Source organism: Pongo abelii, chromosome 19 (genome assembly GCF_028885655.2).
Source record: "Pongo abelii isolate AG06213 chromosome 19, NHGRI_mPonAbe1-v2.0_pri, whole genome shotgun sequence".
Taxonomy (NCBI): Eukaryota; Metazoa; Chordata; class Mammalia; order Primates; family Hominidae; genus Pongo; species Pongo abelii.
The window spans coordinates 67,157,292-67,184,221 of record NC_072004.2 but is presented as its reverse complement, the minus strand read 5'-3'; the positions used below and the strand labels follow the sequence as shown (position 1 = coordinate 67,184,221).

Sequence of the window (26,930 nt, the reverse complement as noted above, 5' to 3'; positions counted from 1 at the left end):
ACTGCACTCCAGCCTGGGCTACAGAGCAAGACTCATCTAAAAAAAAAAAAAAAGAAGAAGAAGAACAGGGACAGATTTCTGTTCATTCTCCTCAGTGCAAATCTCTGGCCCTAGCTTTCCTCATCATTATTCAAACCCAACATATATTCGGCATTTACTATAAGTAAGTGCTGTTATTAAACCCATTTATAGATGAGGGAGCCAAGGCTTAGCAAGGATAAAGACTTGAAGGCCGCACAGCTGCAGGAGGCCAGGCTGGACCAGGGTTTATGTTGTTAACACTAAATTGTTTGGAGAAACAGCAAACCCAGCTGTGGGGGAATGGGAGGGGTGGGTGTGGAGCCTGAGACTAACTTCCTCCCACCCAGCCATTCTGTCCTCTCTGCAATAAAATTCATAGTCCAGGAAATTCCCTGCAAGTGACAATGACTCTTAAACTTTCCTGAAGATAAGAATTGCTGGGCCAGAGCCTCCCTCACTGCTTGCCATCCCTTCAGCTGATGGTCAGTAACTCTTTCTTTGCCAGTAACCTGCCTGGCCTTCCAGTTTACCAGAGAGGCCCTGGTGACGAACCAGGCCCACCTCCCATCTTGCGGAACCCATCCCTGCCGCCTCACCCAACCCCACCCTCCTTCCCTCTTTCACTCTGGGAGTTTTTGCAGTTCATCTGCTCAGCCAAAGAGAAGCAACTGCTAATGTTAAGCCGAAATTTGGGTCGGGCCAGGAGGCACCTTTAAAATAAAAAATTTACTCGGGTACAGGAAACGGCTATAAATGATCTTGGAAATGCAGGCACTCCATCTCCTGGTTACACACTCCAGGCAATGCCCAACAGAGCATCTGAAGGGGCCTTGTTTATCAACTGTCATGGAGTCAGGAAGCCAAACAGACCTGCCTGTTACCAAGGTGTCTCCTGCAGGCCCCTGCCTCTAGAAATGACCACCCCTGAGATGAAAACTTCTCTTGGGAAGAAACTGAGAAGGAGCTTTTACAATTTGCTCAGGGCTTCCCACTCTTTGTTGCTGGGACATTCTTTCTGTAGCCAGCTTCAGTCCCTGTTAACACATAGTGAACAACAGGATTATTTTTGTTGTGTTCCACATCTGCCATATATAATCTTTTATTTTTTTCTCAGTTAACTTTGTTTTCTTTTTTCTTTTTTTTTTCTGCTGACTACCTACTTATCTGTCATAACTTTGTTTTTATTGTGGTAAGAACACAACGTGAGATCTAGCTTCTTCTTTTTTTTTTTTTCATTTTAAACAAGAAGTTTATTTAAACAACAAGACGCTTGACTTGAAGGGAAAACTATCTAGGATTCTTTTTTGTTTTAGAGTAATTTGTCCCTACTTAAAGACAGATTGCCCTACATGTAACAGCTACGTACAAAAAAGTTATAAAATTGTCCTTGGTTTTACAATGATAAATGAAAAACATTAAAATTCTCCAATTGAACAAGGTATGCAAGGATTTTTATGTTGTTGTTGTTTTCTTTTTTTGTTGTTGTTAAAACAGTGAGAGCAAAATAACTTACTGGAATATAAAGATAAGAGCTGAATGAGCACGCCACTAATGGAGAAAGGGGGTATTTTCACAGAATCAGTATTTTTCCCCATCCTGTCTCCAGTTGATGTCAATCAAAACATACCATTGGCTGTTTAGTTAAAAAAAAAATGCAATATGCTTGTGCACATATACCAGTTACTTTATGTACAATAAAGGAACGGGGAAGGGGGAAATGAAAGAATAGAGAAAACTATACGGTAGTAGTCAGGATGTGGTGGAACCAAATTGCAGTTTTCTAATTGAGAACGTAATCTTGGTCTTTAAAGAAACAGAGTTCTGGAGTAAAGAAGCAGGTAGAAGCAGGTTCCCTTTTCAGTAGACACCTCCCGTCTGCTGTTGGAACACATCAATTGTATCTTCATCCTCCATTTCCAACTGTGCAGGTGTGTCTGTTTCATTGATTGGTTGCCCGTCGAATCGGAATCTGATCTGCCTCACTGACAATCCCTGTCGTTCACAATAGGCTTTTATTAGTTTACTAAGTGGTGTATGCCTCTTAATCTTAAACTGCACCACAGAACCATCCTGCCCCACCACCTTCAAATTAATATGATCGTTGTTCTCAGTCTTGACTCCTTCCTTGGGCTTTTCGTCGGCCATGGCGAGCGCCAGAGTCTCCTCAGCTGCTGCTTCACAAAAGAGGTACCAGGTCCGCACCAAATGAGCACACAAGCAGCACCAGGAGCGGCAGAAGGCGGCGAGATCTGGCTTCTTAACAAAATTTTAAGTGTAACATCTCCTTTTAATTTGGATAAAATAGTAGGTATTGGGCCGGGTGCGGTGGCTGATGCCTATAATCCCAGCACTTTGGGAGGCCGAGACGGGTGGATCACCTGTGGTCAAGAGCTCGAGACCAGTCTGGCCAACCTGGTGAAACGCCGTCTCTACTAAAAATACAAAATTAGCCGGGTGTGGTGGTGCGCACCTGTAATTCCAGCTACTCGGGAGGCTGAGGCAGGAGAATCACTTGAACCCAGGAGGCGGAGGTTGCAGTGAGCCAAGATCGCACCACTCACTGCACTCCAGCCTGGGCAACAAGAGCAAAACTCCATCTCAAAAAAAAAAAAAAAAAAGTAGGCTGGGCGCGGTGGCTCATGCCTGTAATCCCAGCACTTTGGGAGGCCAAGGTGGGTGGATCACGAGGTCAGGAGATCGAGGCCATCCTGGCTAACACGATGAAACCCCATCTCTACTAAAAATACAAAAATTAGCCAGGCGTGGTGGCAGGCGCCTGTAGTCCCAGCTACTCGGGAGGCTGAGGCAGGAGAATGGCATGAACCCGGGAGGCGGAGCTTGCAGTAAGCCAAGATCGTGCCACTGCACTCCAGCCTGGGCGACAGAGCCAGACTCCGTCTCAAAAAAAAAAAAGTAGGCATTGAGTGCTTATATGGTAAGCACTGTGTTAAGCACTTCATATTTGATTATTTTAATGCCCACAACAAAACATTAATCGTTAATATGTGATAATTAACAAAGGTATTAATAAACCCATTTCACAGATGGGTCACGGAGAGAGGCTGAGTAAATCACGCATGGTCATACAGAGTTGGGATTTTTTTTTTTTTTTTTTTTTTGAGACAGAGTCCTGCTTTGTTGCCCAGGCTGGAGTGCAATGGCAAGATCTCAGCTCACTGCAGCCTCTACTTTCTGGGCTAAAGCAATCTTCCCACCTCAGCCTCCTGAGTGGCTGAGACTACAGGTGTGCACCACCATGGCCAGTGAATTTTTGTGTTTTTTGGTTGTTGTTTTTTGAGACACAGTCGGGGTTTCACCATGTTGGTCAGGCTGGTCTCACCCAGCTCAGCCTCCCAAAATGCTGGGATTACAGACGTAAGCCACTGCACCCCGCCAGATTTTTTGTATTTTTTGTAGAGATGGGGTTTCACCTTGTTGCCCAGGCTGGTCTCGAACTCCTGGGCTCAAGCGATCTGCCAGCCTTAGCCTCCCAAAGTGCTGGGATTACAGGTGTGAGCCACCATGCCCTGCCTACAGAGTTGGGATTTGAATTCAGGCAGTCCAACTTCAGAGCTCTTGCACTTAATTACAGATGCTCTGTGTCTCTTTCCAGTTCTCCTTTCTCCAAATGGGATCATTCTACCTCCATAAACCTGTCTTTATGACTTCCCTTTGAGTTAGGAAACCTAGTGCTGATGCCAAAGACCCTGAATAGATTTTTATTAGGGACCAGAGCCATGGAACATTCCCTTTCCATCACTTAATTCAATCTCTGATGATGTCCACACCAGTCATTCCCCCTGCACAGCCATCTTGCTCATATCCTTCTCAACAAAGTGGCTCCTAACCCTATCTGGAGGACTGGATAGCCATTCTAGCAGAACAGTGGCCCTAGTCACAAGGGAAAAAGGAACCCCTGTTTGCAAAGCAGCTGTATTTGCTAAGTAAGACACTTTGACAGGCTGAGCATGGCCTGTAATCCCAGCACTTTGGGAGGCCAAGGTGGGCAGATCACTTGAGGTCAGGAGTTCGAGGCCAGCCTGGCCAACATGGTGAAACCCCAGCTCTATTAAAAATACAATAATCGCTGGGTGTGGTGGCAAGTGCTTGTAATCTCAGCTACTCAGGAAGCTGAGGCAGGAGAATTGCTTGAACCTGGGAGGCTGAGGTTGCAGTGAGCCGAGATCACACCACTGCACTCCAGCCTGGGCAACAGAGTGAGATGCCATTTCTTAAAAAAAGAAAAAAAAAGACACTGACAAAATGCCTTTTAAGGAAATGATATTCGGGGAGATATGCTGTCAGTAGTTTCGATAGGAACTCAGCATTGAGTTCCTACTGAGGAAACAGCAGAGAACATCTGTGAACATCTGTGGTTGGGTTCTCCTTCATGTTCCACCTCTTTCGCATACCTCACACACCCCTGCATCCCTCCTGCCCATCCTCTATTCCATTTGTCCTGTCATTTTTGACCCTGAGTTTTGACAGCCCCAAACCTTGTCCCTCCATAAAGTAGACAGGCTAGTAGGTCATCATGGTAAAGAGCCCAGACTCTGGAACTAGATTGTCTGGTGGCAACTTTAGACAAGTCACTCAACCGCTCTTGGCTTTGGTTTCCCCATTTGTAAAATGACATTGACAATTATAGTCCCTGCTTCAGCTAGATGAGTTAAAATGGGTAGAGCATTTACAGCAGCGCCTGACACACGCTGATTGTAAGCACTCAATACGTGTTCTTCCCTGCCACCTGATTAATAGCTTTGTGAAATTGGGCAGGTCACTCTGAAAGAGGGTATAATTATGATGTAGTGATTAAGAGCACTAGGTTTGACATCAGATGCCCTTGAATCTTGACTTTTTTTTTTCTGGAGACAGGCTCTCATTCTGTCACCTAGGCTGGAGTACAGTGGTGCAATCTCGACTCCCTGCAGCCTCAATCTCCCGGGCTTAAGTGATCCTCCCACCTCAGCCTCCTGAGTAGCCAGGACTACAGGCATACATACATGACACTTGGTTCTGTTCTTGTCTCCTGTCCATTCCACCCCCGAGCCAGCAGTCCCAGGAGACAGCCTCTTCCTATCCAGTATCTCCCCCATGTAGGAGCTTAAGTAAACGAAATACCACCATCCCTCTCCCATCTTACCTTGAGATTAGGAAAGACTGTGGTTGAGGGCAGCCTGTGTTACTAAATGTTATCTTCGCGGGCTTGGCTCCAGAGCCCTCAGCAGGAAGAGGGTCTGGACCTGCAGCCTCAGACTCAGTGCTGGGACTTACAATGAACAGAGTCCTGAGCCCTCTGGTGGGGAGTCTTGGGTTCCATTCTGCTTGCTCCTTGAAGGGCCTTTCCAAGAAGTCAAGGGCCCTTGACACTTTAAGGAGTGCCCACATCATGTCAAAAATATTAAAATGCACTCACATCCCACAGAATTTTTTTTTTTTGAGATGGAGTTTCGCTCTTGTCGCCCAGGCTGGAGTGCCACCACGCCTGGCTAATTTTTGTATTTTTATTAGAGATGGGGTTTCCCCATGTTGGTCAGTCTGGTCTCAAACTCCTGACCTCTGGTGATCCACTCGCCTCGGCCTCCCAAAGTGCTGGGATTACAGGCGTGAGCCACCACGCCCGGCCTGAAATGTGGTTTATACATAAACTATATATACAAACTGAGTTGAGTTGCAATTGGTTGAGATTTTGTTTTGTAGCCATTTATTTCAATATTTATCCAATGCCATTTTGCAACTGTCTTTTTTATTTTGAAAACAATAACTTTTTTCCAGGTTTCAATAATAAGCCCTAGCCCCTAAGCCATTGTGTCTAAGGGATGGGCCAGCAGTCCCTCCAGTGCCTAGGTTGACTTGGTTAGATTCCCTGGTCCTAGAGCTTGTCAACTCCAGAGCCCATGTGAACCATGCCCACCCTATCTATCTATTCATCCACCCATCCATCCATCCGTTCGTTTATTCATCCATCTGTCCATCCTTCCATCCATCCATCCACCCACCCATATCTATCTGAGCTGTCTATGGTAGAAAAAAAGCAACTTGGGCAGAGGCTAGAGAAGACAAGCATGGTGTGAGACTGCCCTCTAGAGATTGCTCCAGGAAAGTGCAGGTGGGGAGCTCCCTCTTTCAGGATAAGATCAACCCCACCACTCATTCACTCATTCACATTTATTGAGCGGGTACCTACCTATACCCGGCACCATGTACTTACCTGTTCTGGGAACAAAAGACAAATACAAAGAGAAACACCACACGTCCCTGTTCTCCAGGAGGTCAGCATGTTGTAGCAGTGACTGCAAACACATAAACAAATGATTACTGTTCTGTGCAATGACTACTGGAATAGATGTGCACCAAGTTCTATGGGAGCACTGAAGACAAGGAAATAAGTCTAGGGCAATAGGGGAAGTCATCACAGGGAAGGTGGCATTCAAGATGGGCCTTGAAGGATGTGTAGGAGTTTGCCATGCAGTGCTGGGGAGGAAAGGCATTCGGGGCAGAAGGAATGGCAGTGTAGAAATGCAGGCTTGTTGAGGGCCAGCTTTGTTGTGGCAAAGCTGGAGCATGCATAGTACTGAACAGTCAAGACCCAGCTAGAGAGGCAGGTGGGACCAGATAGTGAAACTCCCGCTCAAAAAACAGGAAGTGAGCCAGGTGTGGTGGTGCTCACCTGTAGTCCCAGCTACTCGGGAGGCTGAGATGGAAGGACTGCTTGAGCCCAGGAGTTTGAGGCTGCAGTGAGCTATGATCACACCTGTGAATAGCCATTGCACTCCAACCTGGGCAACATAGTGAGACCCTGTCTCAAAAAAACAGAAAACAGGCCATGCCCAGTGGTTCATGCCTGTAATCCCAGCACTTTGGGAGGCCAAGGCAGGAGGATCACTTGAGGCCAGGAGTTCAAGACCAGCCTGGGCAACATAGCAAGACTGCATCTTTACAAAAAAAAACAAACATTAGTAGGTCATGGTGGCATGAGCCTGTAGTCCCAGCTACTTGGGAGGCTGAGGTGTAAAGACCACTTGAACCCAGGATGTGAAGGCTGCAGTGAGCCATGAACGCACCACTGCACTCCAGCCTGGGTGAGAGAGAGAGAGAGAGAGAGACCCCATCTCAAAAATAAAACAAAGCCGGATGCGGTGGCTTATGCCAGCACTTTGGGAGGGTGAGGCAGGCAGATCACCTGAGGTCAGGAGTTTGATACCAGCCTGGCCAACATGACAAAACCCCATCTCTAATAAAAATACGAAAAATAGGCCGGGCGTGGTGGCTCACGCCTGTAATCCCAGCACTTTGGGAGGCCGAGATGAGTGGATCATGAGGTCAGGAGATCGAGACCATCCTGTCTAACACAGTGAAACCCCATCTCTACTAAAAAATACAAAAAAATTAGCCAGGCGTGGTGGCGGGTGCCTGTAATCCCAGCTACTCAGGAGGCTGAGGCAGGAGAATGGTGTGAACCCGGGAGGCGGAGCTTGCAGTGAGCCAAGATTGCGCCACTGCACTCCAGCCTGGGCAACAGAGCAAGACTCTGTCTCAAAAAAAAAAAAAAAAAATAGCCAGGTGTGGTGATGGGCACCTGAAATACCAGCTACTCAGGATGCTGAGGCAGGAGAATAGCTTGAACCTGGGAGGCGGAGGTTGCAGTGAGCCAAGATTGCATGCTATTGCACTCCAGCCTGGGCAACAGAGTGAGACTCCGTCTCAAAAAATAAAAACTAAAAAGCAAAAAATAAAATATATAAAACAAACAAAAAACAAAACAAAAGTAGAACATGTCGCACTTAAACTTAAGGCTATTTTTCTTGCAGCAGTGGTTTAAACAGAGGAACAAACAGGAAGATCTTGTCGCCTTTGAGGGGCTGTGGTTGTGCCCCTCAAAGTGACCTTGGAGGTTCTACACCACTCATGGTCACCCAGTCCCCCAGTTAATCCCAAGTGGGGGCTCCCAGGCAATTGCTGTGCCTGACAGAATGTGCCAGGTACTTGATATGAGGTTTGTCAAATGCTCAGATCCCAGTGATTGCAGTCACCCTGCCCTCTCCCGTTTTCTGCAGACCGAGACGTGGGCACCCAGCACCACACCTGGGCCCACTTCATCCAGATCATGAAGGTGGAGGAGACTGCAGGAGCAAGTGCAACCGGCCAGCAGTCACACAGCTCCATGACTCCAAGGTTGAGTTCCTGCTGCCTCACTGGGTCCTCTGTGGCCAGCAACAAGCCACGTGTCACCACCAAGAGGCCCGACATCTTACAGGTGAAGGGCCCTCTCACCCTGGGACTGACCAAATAAACTCCTCAAGAACACCAAACCAAACAAAACAGGACATGATGCTCTGACCAGAACTCTGTGCCAAACAAGAGGGAGGCCTGACCCAGCCATTCAGAGATTCTCCGTGGAGGGAGAATCAGGCATATCCAGGACCAGGACCTCAGACACTGAGACACAGTACCTGCCTCTCAGGTGGTCCTAGCTGAAGACATTAGTGCTGAGATGATGAGGCCAGGGTGGGTGGGGAACTTTCAGGTGGGAGTACGGGTGAGACAAGGGAGCAGAGCATGCTGAGAGGAGCCAGGAGAGCTTCCAGAACACCTGTGGCTCTCCTATCTCCCTAACAATTCCTGCTTCACTTGAGTTTCCTTCCTGGACAGGAATCCTATCTTCACCATCAACTGGCTGCGAGACCTTGAGAAAGTCACTTAATGATGCACTGGCTGGGTGAGGTGACTCACGCCTGTAATCCCAGCACTTTGGGAGGCCAAGGCAGGAGGACCACTTGAGCCCAGGAGTTTGAGGCTGCAGTAAACTATGATTATGCCATTACACTCCAGCCTGGGAAACAACAGAGAGAGACCCTGTCTTAAAAAAAAAAAAAAAAAAAAAAAAGGCTAGATGCGGCGGCTCATGCCTGTAATCCAAGCTCTTTGGGAGGCCAAGGCAGGCAGATCACCTGAGGTCAGGAGTTCGAGACCAGCCTGGCCAACATGGTGAAACCCCCATCTCTACTAAAAATACAAAAATTAGCCGGGTGTGGTGGTGCATGCCTGTAATCCCAGCTACTCAGGAAGCTGAGACAGGCTAATCACTTGAACCTGGGAGGCGGAGGTTGCAGTGACCAGAGATCGTGCCATTGCACTCCAGCCTGGGCGACAAAGTGAGACTCCATCTCAAAAAAAAAAAAAAAAAAAGGTAATGGAAAGCCCATCCTTAAACTTTTGTAGGATACATGGTGGCCCAGCCAAAGACTGGATTTAATAGCCCTCCTTGCAACTAGTTGTGGCCATGAAACTAAGTTCTGGCCAATGGGAGGTGAGCAGTAGGGAGTCGTGCAACTTCTAGATCCCATGCTTAGAAGGAAGAAAGTTGCTTGCTCTTCATTTTTCTCCTTCCTGCTGATTGAGAAGTGGTAACACCTGGCGTAGCCACCTGAGCCACAGAGATGGAAGCCACATGTTGAGGATGGCAGAGTCACTCTGAAAACCCCGGGCTGCCCACCTCTTACTGCTACGTGAAAAATAAATGATCTTCTTTCGGATCTATCTTACCTAAGCCACTGGATTCTGGCGCCTCTTTGTTATAGCAGATTACCATGTACCTTTAAGTAATGCAGCATGTTTTTTAAAAATAATCCTTTCCTGTTAGAAAAGTCGGCAAAAGGCATTAGGTGATGGTTTACTCACACAAAAAAGGGCTACAAATGGCCTTCACATATGTGAAAATATGCTCAACTTCACTTCGAAGAGAAATGCAAGTTAAAACCACACTATGAGACTATTTCTCATTAATCACATTGGCAGAAATTCAAAGGCTCAACCATACACTGTGGCAAGGCTATGTGGGAAACAGGTATTCTCATAGTTGGCTGGTGGGAGTGCAAAATGGACCAGGCGCAGTGGCTTACGCCTGTAGTCCCAACACTTTGAGAGGCCAAAGTGGGAGGATCACTTGAGGCTAGGAGTTCCAGGCTGCGGTGAGCTATGATTGCACCAGTGCACTCTAGCCTGGGCAATAGAGAAAGACCCCAACTCTAAAAAAATCTAAAAATCAAAAAAAAAAAAAAACACAGAAGAAAATAAACGTATCAGAATTGGCACTATCTTCCTCCAAGAGGGCAAAAGCTTGTCCCCTTGCTCCATGAGGGGAGTATTTCATGCTCTGGAGCTCCCCATGGGCTCAGGCTGCATTTGATCTCCAAATGAGATCAGATCCTTGCTTCCGCTTCCCTGGCTTCCCCCACTTCCCTTATGTCCTGCTCCGGAGAACAGTCTGTCCATCAATCACCTGCTCAAGCATCCCGGTTTCAGGCTGTGCTCTAGTGAACCCAGCCTAAGATACATGACGCTTACTGACCAGTCAATAGCAAGGAAATGGAATGGCCAGCACTCGCTTCAGGCTCTGCCTCTGTGTGAGTTGCCGACACACAGAACATCACAGAGGAGGAACACCAGGCCCAAACCGGTGAGTGATTAAGAACTAAGAAGAAAACATGGTTCTTGGTAAGGCAATCAAACTAACAGAGGTGCTCTGGGAAGTCACACTCTTGGGGGAAGAAAAGAAGTAACCCTTGACCAGGCGCAGTGGTTCAGGCCTGTAATCCCAGCACTTTGGGAGGCCGAGGCGGGTGGATCACCTGAGGTCAGAAGTTCGAGACCAGCCTGGCCAACATGGTGAAACCCTGTCTCTACTAAAAATACAAACATTAGCTGGGCATGGTGGTAGGTGCCTGTAATCCCAGCTACTCGAGGCTGAGACAGAAGAATCGCTTGAACCAGGGAGGTGGAGATTGCAGTGAGCTGAGATCGTGCCACTGCACTCCAGCCTGGGTGACAGAGTGAGACTCCATCTCAAAAAGAAGAGAAAGAAAACTGTAAGATATTTTCTTTGTTTTTGTTTTCAGAGAGGGTCTCACTCAGCTGCCCAGGCTGGAGTGCAGTGGCACAATAATAGCTCACTGCAGCCTTGATCTCCTGGGCTCAAGCGATCCTCCCACCTCAGCCTCCTGAGGCCCGGCTGTTTTTTTTTTTTTTTTAAGTAGAGATGAGGTCTTGCTATGTTGCCCAGTATGGTCTCAAAATCCTGAGATCAAGTGATCCTCATGCTTTGGCCTCCTGAAGTGATGGGATTAAAGGCGTGAACTACCGCATCTGGCCAGATCTTAGCTGTTGGAATAAGGGTATTGATTCATTAATTCAATAATTTACTAATCGAGCACCTACTCCATGCCAAGTACTATCCTAAGCACAGTGAACAAAACAGGCAAAGATCCCTGCCCTCAAGGAGCTTAAATTATAGAAATAATAAAGATGAAAAATATAACAGTAAACATAACAAATAATGATATGGGTAAGAAGTTCATAGAGACTAGGGAAGAGGCAATTGCAATCTTAAATAGGGAGGTCAGGCAGGTCTCACCGAAAAGGCAAGATTTGAGCAAGACATGAAAGAAACTAGGTGCCAGGTGCGGTGGCTCACGCCGGTAATCCCAGCACTTTGGCAGGCTGAGGCGGGAGGATCACCTGAGGTTGGGAGTTCGAGACCAGCCTGACCAACATGGAGAAACCCCGTCTCTACTAAAAATACAAAATTAGCTGGGCGTGGTGGCGCCTATAATCCCCAGCTCCTGGGGAGGCTGAGCCAGGAGAATCGCTTGAACCCGGGAGGCAGAGGTTGCGGTGAGCCGAGATTGCGCCACTGCATTCCAGCCTGGGAAACAAGAGCGAAACTCCATCTCAAAAAAAAAACAGAAAAAGAAAAGAAAAACCCAAACCACGGGTCTCTCCAAAGTATCTCCCACTGAGCTCCCTCTGCTGGACAAATGTGAAATTGCTTCCCCTTTTAAAGATAATCTACCGATAGTTGCGGAATGCAACAACCATGTAAGACTAACCTTCCAAAATGGATTAGAGGCCGGCTGCGGTACTTTGGGAAGCCGAGGCGGGCGGATCGCTTGAGGTCAGGAGTTCGAGACCAGCCTGACCAACATGGTGAAACCCCACCTCCACTAAAAATATAAAAATCAGCCAGGCGTTGTGGTGCACGCCTGTAATCCCAGCTACTCGGGAGGCTGAGGCAGGAGAATCACTTGAACCCAGGAGGCGGAGGTTGCAGTGAGCCAAGATCCAGTCACTGCACTCTAGCCTGGGTGACAGAGTGAGACACACCCATCTCAAAACAAATAAACAAAAAAGTGGATTAGGGGAGAAAGGCTCCCATGAGACACCTCCACCCCCATTATTCACCATCCATACCCTGCGGCTAAGGCCCTTAACTGGAGAGGAACTGGGATGGATGAAAGGACCCCCCCTGGGCCAGGCACGGTGGCAAATACCTGTAATCCTGGCACCTTGGGAGGCCGAGGCCCATGGATCTCTTGAGGCCAGGAGTTAGTTCGACACCAACATGGCAAAACCCCGTCTCTAAAAAAAAAAAAAAAGAAAAAGAAAGAAAGAAAAGAACCCCCCTAAGCAAGCCTTGCTCTGAATCCTTACTAGGCATGGAAATTCTCAAAGAAGACAAGCTTCCTGGGTTGAATTTTTTAGCAGTGACTCCCCCTAAATGAAATGCTCAAGCCATCAGGTTTTTTAGGAAATGTAGCACCAGGAAAAAACAATACATAGTGCTGGCCAACCCAGGCCTGAGATTTTTTTTAAGCCAATGTTGCAGGAAGACAACCCCAGAGAGACATACAAAAGATTCCCGCAATCATAGGAAGTGGATGGCTCAAACTGCACAGTTCCCAACAGGAAACCCTACTCATTGCTTGTCTTTGGAGCATTCCTGAAAGATGCTTGTTATACAAGGGAAGTCTTCCAAACAGGTAGACCATAGGGACCAAAGAACTCACTGTCCAGGAAGTGAGTTACACAAAAACGAGGCTTGTGAACTTTGTTGGTTCTGTCATTGGCTGCTTCTATCATTTACCTGTACAGCCTTGTCCAGCAAGACACAACACAGCTCCTGGACCAATGGCCAAGTATGGTGCTTCCCTGGAGGTGTCCCTTTTCTTAATGGTAGCTATTGTGAATGTCCCTTTTTTTTTCCTCCCACTATTGCATGTGAGTCGTGATTAACAGTAGGTATTGCCAATCAATTAAAATTGGGAAATTGTAATGGTCAGTAATATATAAGGAAATATACCTTAAAATCGATACTACATATGTGTGTATATTTAGGAATATTTTGTGTTCGAAAAATTCAATGAACCAATAAAATTAGATTAACATGTCTTGGTCACTAAAATGCTGGCAGGTGCAAAACTGATTATAGAAATAAATTGGGAGGCCAGGCATGGTGGCTCACGCCTGTAATTCCAGCATTTTGGGAGGCCGAGGCAGGTGGATCACGAGGTCAGGAGTTCAAGACCAGCCTGGCCAAGATGGTGAAACCCCATCTCTACTAAAAATAAAAAATTAGCCAGGCATGGTGGCGGACACCTGTAATCCCAGCTACTCGGGAGGCTGAGGCAGCAGAACTGGAATTGCTTGAACCCGGGAGGCAGAGGTTGCAGTGAGCCAAGGTTGCACCATTGCACTCCAGCCTGGGCGACAGAGCAAGACTCCATCTCCAAAAAAAAAAAAAAAGAAAGAAAGAAAAGAAATAGATTGGGCTGGCCGGGAGTGGTGGCTCACGCCTGTAATCCCAGCACTTTGGGAGGCTGAGGCAGGCGGATCACAAGGTCAAGAGATCAAGACCATCCTGGCTAACATGGTGAAACCCCGTCTCTACTAAAAATACAAAAATTAGCTGGGTGTGGTGGCGCATGCCTGTAGTTCTAGCTACTCGGGAGGCTGAGGCAGGAGAATCGCTTGAACCCAGGAGGCAGAGATTGCAGTGAGCAGAGATCGCACCCTTCCACTCCAGCCTGGTGACAGAGTGAGACTCCATCTCAAAAAAAAGAAAAGAAAAGAAAAAGAAAGAAAAGAAAAGAAATAGATTGGGCTGGGTGCAGTAGCTCACACGTATAATTTCAGCATTTTGTGAGGCCAAGGCAGGAGAACTGCTTGACCCTAGGAGTAGTGAGACCAGCCTGGGCAAGATAGTGAGACTCAGTCTCTACCAAAAAATTAACAAACTGGGTGTGATGGTGTGTGCCTGTAGTCCCAGTTACGCAGGAGGCTGAGGTGGGAGGAATGCGTGAGCCTGGAAAGTCAAGGCTGCAGTGATCCATGATTGTGCCATTGCACTCCTGCCTGGTTGAAGGAGCAAGATCCTGTCTCAAAAAAAAAAAAAAAAGGCTGTACCATTTGACTCCTTTTTTTTTTGAGACGGAGTCTTGCACTGTCACTAGGGCTGGTGTGCATTGGCACAATCTCGGCTCACTGCAACCTCTGCCTCCCGGGTTCAAGCAATTCTCCTGCCTCAGTCTCCCGGGTAGCTAGGATTACAGGCGCACACCACCACGCCCAGCTAATTTTTAAATATTTTTAGTAGAGACGGGGTTTCACTATGTTGGCAAGGTTGGTCTCAAACTCCTGACCTCATGATCCGCCCGCCTTGGCCTCCCAAAGTGCTGGGATTACAGGCGTGAGCCACCACACCCAGCCCATTTGACTTTTTTTTAAAGACAGGGTCTCACTATGTTGTCCAGGCTTCAGTGCAATGGCAAAATCATAGTTCACTGCACCCTCAAACTCCTGGGCCCAAGCAATCCTCCCACCTCAGCCTACCAAGTAGCTGGGACTGCAGGCATGTACCACCACGCCCCACTAATTTTTTGTAGAGATGGGGTCTCACTATGTTACCCAAGCTGGTCTCAAACTCCTAACTTCAAGCAATGCTCCCACCTAGGCCTCCCAAAGTACTGGGATTACAGGTGTGAGCCATTGTGCTGGCCTCACATTTTTTAATTTTTTAAATCAGAAGAGAGGGAGAAGGAACTTGGAAGTTAGTGCAAAGATAATGACTGAGAACCATACACTGAAGGTCTAAGTTGTTGAAAAAATGGAATGCAGGCTGGGCACGGTGGCTCACGCCTGTAATCTCAGCACTTTGGGAGGCCGAGGCGGGTGGATCACGAGATCAGGAGATCAAGACCATCCTGGCCAACATGGTGAAACCCCGTCTCTACTAAAAATACAAAAAAAAAAAAAAATTAGCCGGACATGGTGGCGGGCGCCTGTAGTCCCAGCTACTCGGGAGGCTGAGGCAGGAGAATGGCGTGAACCCAGGAGGCGGAGCTTGCAGTGAGCCGATATGGCGCCACTGCATTCCAGCCTGGGCAACAGAGTGAGACTCCGTCTCAAAAAAAAAAAAATCTATATCTATATCTATATCTATATCTATCTATCTATATAAATTAGCTGCGCGTGGTCGTGGGTGCCTGTAATCCCAGCTACTGGGGAAGCTGAGGCAGGAGAATCGCTTGAAACCAGGCGGTAGAGGTCGCAGGGAGCTGAGACTGCGCCACTGCACTCTAGCCTAGTGACAGAGCAAGACTCCGTCTCAAAAAAAAAAAAAAATTAGGCACGCGTGGTGGCAGGCGCCTGTAATACCAGCTACTTGGGAGGCTGAGGTAGGCGAACTGCTTGAACCCAGGAGGCGGAGGCTGCAGTGAGCCGAGATTGCGCCATTGCACTCCAGCCTGGCAACAAGAGCAAAACTCCATCTCAAACAAAAAAGAGGGGCCGGGCGCGGTGGCTCAAGCCTGTAATCCCAGCACTTTGGGAGGCCGAGGCGGGCGGATCACGAGGTCAGGAGATCGAGACCATCCTGGCTAACACAGTGAAACCCCATCTCTACTAAAAATACAAAAAAATTAGCCGGGCGCGGTGGCAGGCGGCAGGCGCCTGTAGTCCCAGCTATTCGGGAGGTTGAGGCAGGAGAATGGCGTGAACCCGGGAGGCGGAGCTTGCAGTGAGCCGAGATCGCGCCACTGCACTCCAGCCTGGGCGACAGAAAGAGACTCCGTCTCAAAAAAAAAAAAAAAACGAAAAAGAGCTTGTGCTTTGGACCCAGACAGACCTGGGTTCAAAGCACCTAGCACAGTATTTGTCATATAATGAGGTATCAATAAATGATAGCTTATAACACTAACACAAAGGAAGACTGGATAATCTGCTCAGAAGATACCAGTTATGTGTTGCAGCCATGGTAGTGAGCTCAAAACTTCACTCTCCTTTGTTGTTGTTGTTGTCGTTGTTGTTTTTGAGATACGGTCTCACTTTGTTGCCCAGGCCAGTGCAGTGGTGCAATCAGAGCTCACTGAAGCCTTGACCTCCTGAGCTCAAGTGATCCTCCCACCTCAGCCCCCTGAGTAGTTGGGACTACAGGTACCTGCCATCGCGCCCAGCTAATTTTTGTTTTTTTTGGGGTTTTTTTTGGTAGAGATGAGGTTTCACCATGTTGCTCAGGCTGGTCTCCAGTTCCTGGGCTCAAACATCTGCCCACCTTGGCCTCCCACACACTTTCAATTATACCATGCTAGCAGGATATTTTAAATCTCCATATGATATGAAAATGTGCTGGCCGGGCACGGTGGCTCACGCCTGTAATCCCAGCAATTTGGGAGGCCGAGGCAGGTGGATCACCTGAGGTCAGGAGTTCGAGACCACCCTGGCCAACATGGTGAAACCTTATCTCTACTAAAAAAAAAATTTAAAAATTAGCTGGGCATGGTGGCCCGCGCGCTGCAGTCTCAGCTACTCAGGAAGCTGAGGCAGGAGAATGGCTTGAACCCAGGAGGCGGAGGTTGCAGTGAGCTGAGATCTCACCACTGCCCTCCAGTCTGGGCGAAAGAGTGACACTCAGTCTCACAAAAAAAAAAGAAAAGAAAAAAGAAAATGTGCTGGGCACGGTGGTTCATGCCTGTAATCCCAGCACTCTGGGAGGCCAAGGCGGGCAGATCACGAGGTCAGGAGTTCAAGACCAGCCTGGCCAACATGGTGAAACCCCATCTCCACTAAAGATACAAAAAAATTAGCCAGGCATAGTGGCGCGCACCTGTAATCCCAGCTACTCGGGAGGCTGAGGCAGAGAATTGCTTGAACCCGGGAGGCAGAGGTTGCAGTGAGCCGAAATCGCGTCATTGCACTCCAGCCTGGGTGACAGAGCAAGACTCTATCTCAAAAAAAAAAAAAAAAGAAAAGGAAAGAAAATGTTTCTCTGGCCAGGTGCAGGTAGCTCACATCTGTAATCCCAACACTTTCAGAGGCTGAAGTGGGAGGATCCTTGAGGCCAGGAGTTTGAGACCAGCCTGGACAACATAGCAAGATCCCACCTGTAGTACTAGATACTTGGGAGAGTGAGGAGGGAGGGTTACTTGAGCCCAGGAGATTAAGGCTATAATAGTGAGGGATGATTGCACCACTGCACTCCAGCCTGGGCAACAGAGTGAGACCCTGTCTCTAAAGAAAAAAAAAATTATTAAAAAAAAAAAAAGTTTTCCTAAGAGTCCAGACTTGTGAGTTGCCAGATTAGTGTAATTTTTAAAATATTTTTCTATTATGAAGTACCCATACTCATAAAAATATAAATCAATGTATTACACCCTCTAGAATTAACTATTAATTTTTAATATTTTTTTCATTCTTTTTCCATGTGTATTTTTTCACAATTCTATGCATAGTTTTGCATTATAAAATATTTCTCAATATAAAATCTTCTTCAAGGCCAGGCGTGGTGGCTCATGCCTGTAATCCCAGCACTTTAGGAGGCCAAGGCGAGCAGATCACTTGAGGTCAGGAATTCAAGACCAGCCTGACCAACATGGTGAAACCCCTTCTCTACTAAAAATACAAAAATTAGCTGGGCATGGTGGTGCGCGCCTGTAATCCCAGCTACTTGGGAGGCTGAGGCAGGATAATTGCTTGAACCGGGGAGGCAGAGGTTGCAGTGAGCAGATACCGCACCACTGCACTACAGTCTGTGAAACAGAGTGAGACTCCGTCTCAAAAAACAATAATAATAAAAATAAAATATTCTTCAAAAACATGGCTGGGCACCCTGGCTCACGCCTGTAATCCCAACACTTTGGGAGGCTGAGGTGGGCGGATCACGAGGTCAGGAGATCGAGACCATCCTGGCTAACACGGTGAAACCCCCTCTCTACTAAAAATACAAAAAAATTAGCCGGGCGTGGTGGCAGGCGCCTGTAGTCCCAGCTACACGGGAGGGTGAGGCAGAAGAATGGCGTGAACCCGGGAGGTGGAGCTTGCAGTGAGCCAAGATAGCGCCGCTGCACTCCAGTCTGGCAACAGAGCGAGACTCCGTCTCAAAAAAAAGAAACATGATTTTATTTCCTGTTTTATTTCTGCTTATTTTATCAAGTGAAAATATCATAACTTATTTCACCTTTTACTGTCAGTGGAACATTTACTTATTTCCAATTTCGACAAACTCTGCAAATGCACATCTTTTTAAAAAGAATCTGCATTTCTGATTCTTCAAAATAAATTCCTAGAAGTGATATTACTGGATGAAAAGTGGATGGAGAGCTTAAAGGCTCTTAGTTACTCAAGAATTACTGGGTCAAAGAGGATGGCCCATTCACAGCCTTTGAATAAAAATAAATATTGCCAAACTGCTTTCAAGGAAAGTTTTCTAATTCATCCTCTCACCAGCAATATAGGAGAGCGTGTGGCTCACATTAATCAAAAGAACTCTGCTGTTTTGAGCAGTACTAAGCGGTGCGTTTAAACTTATATTTCTTTGATTAGGAAGGCTGACATTCGTTCCTGCAATTCATATTTCTTCCTTGGTGAATTGCCTGTTCCTATCCTTTGTTCGTTTTTCTATAGAGATATTATTTCATTCTTTCAGTGTTGTTTTTACAAAATAAACAATTTTTTTGTTTGTTTTTTCCCCCGAGACGGAATCTTGCTCAGTCGCCCAGGCTGGAGTGCAGTGGCGCGATCTTGGCTCACTGCAACCTCGGCCTCCCGGGTTCAAGCGATTCTCCTGTCTCAGCCTCCCGAGTAGCTGGGATTACAGGCACGCGCCACCATGCCCGGCTAATTTTTGTATTCTTAGTAGAGACGGGGTTTCACCATGTTGGTCAGGCTGGTCTCGAACTCCTGACCTCAGGTGATCCGCCCGCCTCGGCCTCCCAAAGTGCTGGGATTACAGGCGTGAGCCACTGCGCCCGGCCCAACAAATTTTTTAGAAAGCCATCTGGATGCTAGTCCATGACTGCTGAACACCGGCTGAGGTCCACAAAACTGCTCTCGCCGCTTAGGGACTTTCCAGCCCGCCTTTACTCTCCATGGCGAAAGCGGTCTTTCCACAAACCTCCACGGTGGGAATTACTGCGAAGGCATCGGCTCTCCCAGCCTCGAATGTCTCGCGGGATCTCAGCTGTCCTTGGGGGCCCCCTCAGCACAACTACCAATCCCAACATGCAACGCGCCCCACGGCCCAAGCGCCCGAATGAAGGCTCGGGGCCAAAGTCATGTGTCTGACTGCGTCACACGTCCCGTCATCTCTCCCACGCCTTTTTCTTCAGCGTCCACCTTGGTCGCCATCTTGTGCGCGAGGTTATGGAACCTCTGAGTCCCGCCAACTCTATGGTCGAGCGTTTCAGGGATCGGCCAATCGTAATCCAGATCTCGCAGGAAAGCCCCGCCTCTATCTGCATGGAGGCGGGAATTGCCACGAAGCTCCTGTGGAGGGAGAGGAAGCAGCTGCGGAAAGCCAATAAGAGTGGAGGAATTGATGACGTTAACCAATGGGGACGCGAGGATATTACGGCCAATGAGAATGGAGAAGGTCCAGGACACGTGGGTGGGGAAAGCTGAGCGCTGAGACCAAGGGCTAAAGCTGGGAGGTGAGTCTGTCACCTTGAGCCGGGCGAGCGCTGTGGGCCAAGCAGGGGTTGCAGGGCAGTAGGAGTGCAGGTGACTTGGGGCCGGGAGCCAGCAATAGGCAGGGTTGTGGACTGGGCAGTGTGGAGGGGTATTTCCCCCCAGTGCTGGGAGAGGCGATGGCAATCTAGATATGGCCTTACCAATGAATGTTAATTACCAACGGTAATGAACGATTGACTGCCTCGGCTGGGGCGGGTCGAGGACTGCTGTGTAAGATGGGCAGGACCCTGCGAGACACCTGCCCAGTGTCCGCCTCCAGTCTTCCCGGGAGACCATTCCCCTTCGCAACATTTCCTTCCTGGGGCTTGGGACCCTTTCCTTGACTTCCGATCTCCAATGACTTTCCTTTGAAGACCCGCTGCTCTGTCCCTCTGACCTCTAATGCCCTCCTCAGCTGGGGCACGGTGCAAGGAAGAGCGTGGTCTAGGGAGGACGGGCGGGGATGAAGGGGACGACCAAAGGTCGTCATTATAAGCAAACAACCAGGGTCTCAATGGGATTATTATTACTATTTTTTCCCCCTCTGCAGACTGAAAAAATGCAGACTGCCGGGGCATTATTCATTTCTCCAGCTCTGGTAAGGTGCCGCGCCGTGGTGCTCTGTAGTACCAGGTGTATGGTGTGGACGCCATCAGTGTTTAATGAATGAACCCAGGGGAGCTTGGCGTCCTGATGATGTAGGCTCTCTGAGGTGGCTGTAGGATGTGATGAAGGTAACCCCTGTTTATCTGGGCCTGTGAACCAAGCTATCTTGGCTTTGGAGTGTGGTCAGAGAGTCTGGATTTGATTTTTATCCCCAGTCTGGCCTGGCCATATAGACAGCCCACTAAAACAGTGGTTCTCAACAGTGGCTGCACGTTAGAATCATCCAGGGAGCTTTTAAAAATCCTGATGCCTAGGCTGCACCTTAGACCATTTGCATCAGACTTTGGGAATGGGGGTGGAACCCAGGCATCTGTATCTTTTAGACTTCTCCAGATGATTCCACCGTGCAGCCAAGTTTGAGAACCACTGCACTAAAAATTATTTCAAAAAAGCCATGTTACAGATGGCTCTCCTTGGATGGCTATTCCAGTCAGTTTCCAGGGCTGACTGGCCCACTCCATTTAGGGTGTGTAGCTGTGAGTGTATTTTAGCAGAATAAAATTTCCCCCATCTGATTACTTGGTGATCTGGGTATAAACCTTTCCTGTACCTGCTTTGGTAGTAGTGTGGGTTCTTGTTCCATTCTGGGAAGCTGATTAAGGCTGTGCCCAAAGAAGTGAACTTTGGTTTGATTTTGAATGGTGAAGGTTGCCACTGCTGACTATATCAAGCTATTCAGACAGCTGTCTCTGGGGCAGGCCTATCTGATAGAAACAGGAATAAATTGACCTTGAAATACATTGAACTTGTTCTGTTTATGAAATCTGTAGTCATTTTTGACAGCTCAGCAATTAGGATTTTTTTCCTTGACCGATTTGGTAGGATGTGGCTTTCTGATTTTACAGATCCGCTGTTGTACCAGGGGTCTAATCAGGCCTGTGTCTGCCTCCTTCTTGAATAGCCCAGTGAATTCATCTAAACAGGTAAGGGAGGAATAGCTCTCTTAGGAATGTTCCCAAGGCCCGGGGTGGTGGCTCACACCTGTAATCCCAGCTCTTTGAGAGGCTGAGGCGAGAGGATCACTTGAGCCCAGTAGTTCAAGACCAGCCTGGGCAACACAGTGAGACCCCATCTCTACAAAAAAATAAAAAAATTAGCCGTGTGTGGTGGCATGTGGCTGTAGTCCCAGCTACTCCAGGGCTAAGATGAGAGGATTGCTTAATCCCAGAGGTCGAGACTGCTATGACTATGCCACTGCACTCCAGACTGGGTGACAGAGCAAGACCCTGACTCATAAAAACCCATTCATTAACTAATTTTTTAAAAATCAAGGAATGTTCCCAGACAGGGGTCCTTCAGGTTAAGTTGCCTTTAGACCAAAGTGGGAGGAGAGTTGGAGAATCTGTATGCTTTAATAGTTCTAAGTCCCCCAGGGTAAGCCTTGTAGGTAAGAAACTTGTAAAAGTGAGGTGTGCCTAACCCATGAAATTTCCCTAGTCCTGTCTGACAACAGACTCTAAGACTAATTCCCAGCATACTCTGCAATCAGAGTATTCTGCATTTACCAGGCAGTTTGCCAACAGTTTCAGAGCTCAGGTGGATGGGGTGAAGGAGGTAGAGTCAGCCACCTGTCCTTATGCCATACTATCTCTCTGCTATCTCGCCTGCCTTGCTTCTCTTTCTAGCCTTCCTACAGCAACTTCCCACTCCAGGTGGCCAGACGGGAGTTCCAGACCAGTGTTGTCTCCCGGGACATTGACACAGCAGCCAAGTTTATTGGTGCTGGGGCAGCCACAGTTGGTGTGGCTGGTTCAGGGGCTGGCATTGGAACCGTGTTTGGCAGCTTGATCATTGGCTATGCCAGGTAAGTTTGGGTGGCCTGCAGCATCTCCCACTGTAAATTCCACCCTGTTTGGGGAAGCCTCAGCTGGAGGAGCTCCCTTCAGGAGCCTTCAGGTTGATTTCATCTACATCATAGTTTCTCCAGAGAAAACATGCATCCAGCCTGGCTCACTTAAACTTACCAGGTTGGTCCACTCTGCTTGTCCATCCAAATCCCCAGGATCTGTGCAGGCTAGGCCCTCTCCCAGGAGTAACACTCCCCATTCACCTCACCCTCCTGTGTCCTCCCCTCCCCTCACCCCTTCCTCTCCCTCAACTGGCAATGATCTCTGTCCCTCGCAGGAACCCATCTCTCAAGCAGCAGCTCTTCTCCTATGCCATTCTCGGCTTTGCCCTGTCTGAGGCCATGGGGCTCTTCTGTTTGATGGTTGCCTTCCTCATCCTCTTCGCCATGTGAGGCTCCATGGGGGGTCACCTGCCTGTTGCTGCTGCAACTCCATACCATTCTTGGTGCTGGGGTGTGCTAAGCTTTACCATTAAACACAACGTTTCTCTAAACCCCTGTCTGTGCCTGTGTCCTTTGACCTTCAGGAGGGCCTTGGTAGAAGGGTGAGGAGAGGGAATTTGCTCAGCCATTGGTGATGGGAACTCCTCAGGGCTGAGAAGGAGCACTACCATGACTGTAAGAACAGAGGATTCTCATGTTCTCCCAGGAGGAATGTGGGTTTGAGTAATGAGATTTTTGCCTTTTCCCTCCAAATTTAGTACAGTTGGCTGTCTGTATCCATGGGTTCCATATTTGTGGATTCAACTAACAGTAGACAGAAAATATTCAGGAAAAAAAGTGAATGGTTGTGTCTGTACTGCACATGTACAGGCTTTTTTTTCTTGTCATTATTCCCTAAACAATACGGTATAGCCATTATTTATATAGCATTTACCTAGTATTTAGGTATTATAAGTAATCTAGAGATGATTTAAAGTATATGGGAGGATGTGCATAGGTTATATACTACACCATTTTATATAAGGGACTTGAGCATCTGCGGTATGCACTGGGGTCCTGGAGCCAATCTCCCACAGATACCAAAGGATAACTGTAACAACTGTATATTAATAGGTTACATTTTTGAAGGGCTTAGTTTACACCAAGCATTTTACATTCATTATCTCAACAACCCTAAGAGTTATAAGCACAACTTTAAAACTGTTTTGCAAATGACAGACCCAGGGTTTGGGGAAGCAAAATAACTTATCCAGTATCACAGAGCTAGTAAGTGGCAGATTGGGGATTTCTCCCCCCAGGCCAGCTTAAACCTTAACTGCAGTGTTGTCCTATCTATTTTCTTTTTTTTTTTTTTTTTTTGTCCCATCTATTTTCATTCTGGTCACACAACAATTAATGTGGCACAGAAAGGGAAACTTAGTCTCAAAGAAGTTGTATAGCAGGTGAAAGGTAGAGGTAGGCTTCTATCTGCCTGTGTTTAGCCCCATTTGTAGGTTTCATTTTCACTATCAATTAGCCTTTCTCAGAGTATCTAAATGTTCTTAAAGCAGATAAAGTACACAATCCTGGTTCTTGGAGAATTTATCATCTTAGTTTTGCTAAGGATAAAAGACTATCTGGAGCCAGGCATGGTGGCTCACACCTGTAATCCCAGCACTTTGGGAGGCCGAGGCAAGCGGATCACCTGAGGTCAGGAGTTCGAGACCAGCCTGAACAACATGGAGAAACCCCCTCTCTACTAAAAATACAAAGTTAGCCGGGCATGGTGGCGCATGCCTCTAATCCCAGCTACTCGGGAGGCTGAGGCAGGAGAATCACTTGAACCCAGGAGGCGGAGGTTGTGGTGAGCCGAGATCATGCCATTGCACTCCAGCCTGGGCAGCAAGAGCAAAACTCCATCTCAAAAAAAAAAAAAAAAAAAAAAAGATGATTTGGGGGCGTGTGCCAACTAATGAATTCCATAAAGAGCTTCGTCCAGCATCTTCCTTGGGTTCTCAGTCTATGCCCACCAGTCTTGCCCCTCTTGGCTAAAGTGGGACTGATAACCCACGTAAAATTAGCTAAGTTGACATATCAACAGTTGCTGCTTCTCTAAGTCCTTGCAGGAGCAAGCAGTGGACAGAACTCATGCAAAGATGCTGGGAACGTGGTCTGTCTCAAATTGGATGGCTTCAAAAGGAGTAGTAATGTAAAGTGGGATCCGTTCTGTGAAAACTTTATACATCAACTGCAAAATGTGAAATAGTGAAACCAAGAAAATATCTAATTGGTATTAAGAACACCTTCTAACTGAAAGGCAACTAGCAAAGAGGGTTAAAACATACAGAAAATTTGGATTCCATTTACGTGCAATTTAAAGACAGTCATGTAGGTATTTGAGCATCTTCCTAGGGACCTTAGGGGAAACAAACAAATCTAATTCTAACGTCCTTGGCCTCAAGGAGTTTGGGGCACCAACAGAGTAGAAATAAGTACACCATGCCCTACATCATTGTATATGTGGGTACATGAGGTATGTGCTATAGAAGTTCCCAGAGGAAAAAGGAGGCTGGTGTGAGTTATAATAATGTGGGCTAACATTTGAGCACCTGTGTGTCACGCACAATGCTAAGCACTTTCCATGATTAACTTCCAACATCCCTATAGAGTAAGTCGGTTTACAGGTAAGTAAGCAAATGAAGAGGCTCAGAGAGGTAAGGCATTCTGCCTAAATTCTACTAAACCACAGCTGGTTAGTAAAGCTGGGATTCAAACTCCAGAACCTGTGTTCTTAGCTTTATGCTGACTCATCTGAGGTTTCACAAGTGTGGTGACTTGCCCAAGGTCATAGAGCATGCCAATGATTCGAATCCCAGTCTGACATTTATACAATCATGGCCTTTCTACCCCAGGATTTCTTGACCTTGGCATATTTGGGGCCAGATAAGTCATTGTTGTGGAGGGGACTCCCTCGTGTAGTGTATGTTTAGCAGCATCCCTAACCTCTACCCATTCAATGTCAGTAGCAACTGACATCCCCACCCAACTTGTGACGACAAATTGCCAAATGTCAGAATGTTGACAAATGCCCCCTGGCTGGGGGGCAAAATCATGCCCAGTTGAGAGCTACTGGTCTACCACAATCTGCTGCATCTCCTCAGCCTTTTCACCTTAAGAAACTCCCTCAAGGTTGCCCACAACAAGCCAGTAACAACCAGAAGCAAAGCCCAGGAATCTCACGGCTGAATAGGAAATGGAACTAGGTTGAACTGGTGACTGATGTTTCACCAAGAGAGCAATGGATTAACTGGTAATGCTGTTACACAAACAGAATGGCACAGCTGGCTTCCTACCAGGTCACTTCCTACCACCTCCAGTGGCAATCAAGAAGCAGCCTCCAGGGAAGGTGGTGGCTCTATCTTTCCTGTGAAATTCCAGGAATCCAGTTTTTGCCAAGAGGCTTGTAAGAATTTCCTGCTCTTTGGTCTCGGCTGCAGAAGCAAGATGAAGGGAACGTCAATGTTTGGCAAGCGTTGCAATAAGACATACAAGTTGTGCCACCAATATGGCTCTAAGGCCTACCACCTTCAGAAGTCGACCTGTGGCAGGCCAGGCGCGGTGGCTCACGCCTGTAATCCCAGCACTTTGGGAGGCTGAGGCGAGTGGATCATGAGGTCAGGAGTTCAAGACCAGCCTGGCCAACATGGTGAAATCCTGTCTCTACTAAAAATACAAACAAATTAACCAAGCGCAGTGGCAGACGCCTGTAATCCCAACTACTCAGGAGGCTGAGGCAGAAAATTTCTTGAACCTGGGAGGTGGAGGTTGCAGTGAGCCAAGATCACACCACTGCACTCCAGCCTGGACAACAGAGCGAGACTCCATCTCCAAAAATAAAAAAAAAAAAAAGTCGACTTGTGGCAAATGTGGCTACCCTGCCAAGCACAAGAGGAAGTATAACTGGAGTGCCAGGGCTCAAAGATGAAATGCCACTGGGACTGGTCGAATGAGACACCTAAAAGCTGTATACCACAGATTCAGGCATGGATTTCGTGAAGAAACAACACCTAAACCCAAAAGGGCAGCTGTTGCAGCATCCGAGTCATCTTAGCAATTTCAACCAATAGGCCGGGTGCGGTGGCTCACCCCTGTAATCCCAGCACTTTGGGAGCCAAGGCGGCTGGATCACAAGGTCAAGAGATCGAGACCATGCTGGCTGACACGGTGAAACCCCGTCTCTACTAAAAATACAAAAAAAAAATTAGCTGGGCATGGTGGCACATGCCTGTAGTCCCAGCTACTCAGGAGGCTGAGGCAGGAGAATTGCTTGAACCTGGGAGGCAGAGGTTGCAGTGAGCCGAGATCGTGCCACTGCACTCCAGCCTGGGCAACAGAGCAACACTCCATCTCAAAAAAAAAAAAAAAATTTTCAACCATTAGTCATGCAATAAATATTCTGGTTTTTTAAAATAATAATAAAAATTTAAAAAGAATTTCCCTTCATGAAGGGCTCCAAACAGCCTTGGAATGGCTGCATTTATAAACTCAAGTCAGCAGAATTGGGAATGTGGTTGGTGGCCCACGGAGTCCAGGAGAGTCAGGGAGAATGCTTCCTTACCCCCTACCAAGCTAGTTAGTCCCGGCACTTTATCATTAAGGTTCTTTATCTAGGGTCTATGGACTGGTCCATAGATGA

General features: G+C 47.5%; 2 protein-coding genes, 1 long non-coding RNA gene and 1 other non-coding gene across 5 annotated transcripts; 2 read left to right on the top strand and 2 right to left on the bottom strand.

The window, feature by feature from the left end:
• Window positions 1–1,235: 1,235 nt before the first annotated feature.
• On the bottom strand, window positions 1,236–2,274 carry LOC100939250 (small ubiquitin-related modifier 2). Its single transcript, XM_054546350.2, has one exon. It carries the CDS (start codon window positions 2,164–2,166, stop codon window positions 1,879–1,881), a length of 288 nt encoding a protein of 95 aa, XP_054402325.1. The 5' UTR covers window positions 2,167–2,274; the 3' UTR covers window positions 1,236–1,878.
• Window positions 2,275–6,231: 3,957 nt separating this feature from the next.
• LOC129054934 (uncharacterized) lies at window positions 6,232–19,578 on the bottom strand. Its single transcript, XR_008519559.1, has 3 exons — window positions 19,247–19,578; window positions 12,351–12,438; window positions 6,232–6,314 (listed from the first exon to the last, which is right to left on the bottom strand). It is a non-coding gene; the product is annotated as an uncharacterized LOC129054934 (long non-coding RNA).
• Window positions 7,799–7,926, top strand: LOC112129785 (small nucleolar RNA SNORA68). Its single transcript, XR_002912138.1, has one exon. It is a non-coding gene; the product is annotated as a small nucleolar RNA SNORA68 (small nucleolar RNA).
• Window positions 19,579–19,675: 97 nt separating the features above from the next.
• ATP5MC1 (ATP synthase membrane subunit c locus 1) lies at window positions 19,676–22,806 on the top strand. Of its 2 annotated transcripts, none has more exons than XM_003780104.3 (5): window positions 19,676–19,781; window positions 20,351–20,398; window positions 21,312–21,389; window positions 22,092–22,270; window positions 22,591–22,806. In XM_003780104.3, exons 2-5 carry the CDS (start codon window positions 20,360–20,362, stop codon window positions 22,703–22,705), a joined length of 411 nt encoding a protein of 136 aa, XP_003780152.1. In that variant the 5' UTR covers window positions 19,676–19,781; window positions 20,351–20,359; the 3' UTR covers window positions 22,706–22,806. The 2 variants fall into 2 exon arrangements, with proteins under 2 accessions (XP_003780152.1, XP_003780153.1); XM_003780105.3 differs by having other exon boundaries at window positions 19,727–19,851.
• The last annotated feature ends 4,124 nt before the right edge of the window (window positions 22,807–26,930 follow it).

Excerpts from the sequence above, each read along its gene's own strand:
- LOC100939250 (XM_054546350.2), bottom strand. The coding sequence starts at position 2,166 with ATGGCCGACGAAAAGCCCAAGGAAGGAGTCAAGACTGAGAACAACGAT.
- ATP5MC1 (XM_003780104.3), top strand. The coding sequence starts at position 20,360 with ATGCAGACTGCCGGGGCATTATTCATTTCTCCAGCTCTG. Across the intron at positions 20,399-21,311 it reads TATTCATTTCTCCAGCTCTG|ATCCGCTGTTGTACCAGGGG; the intron begins GTAAGGTGCCGC and ends CTGATTTTACAG. Across the intron at positions 21,390-22,091 it reads CAGTGAATTCATCTAAACAG|CCTTCCTACAGCAACTTCCC; the intron begins GTAAGGGAGGAA and ends TTCTCTTTCTAG.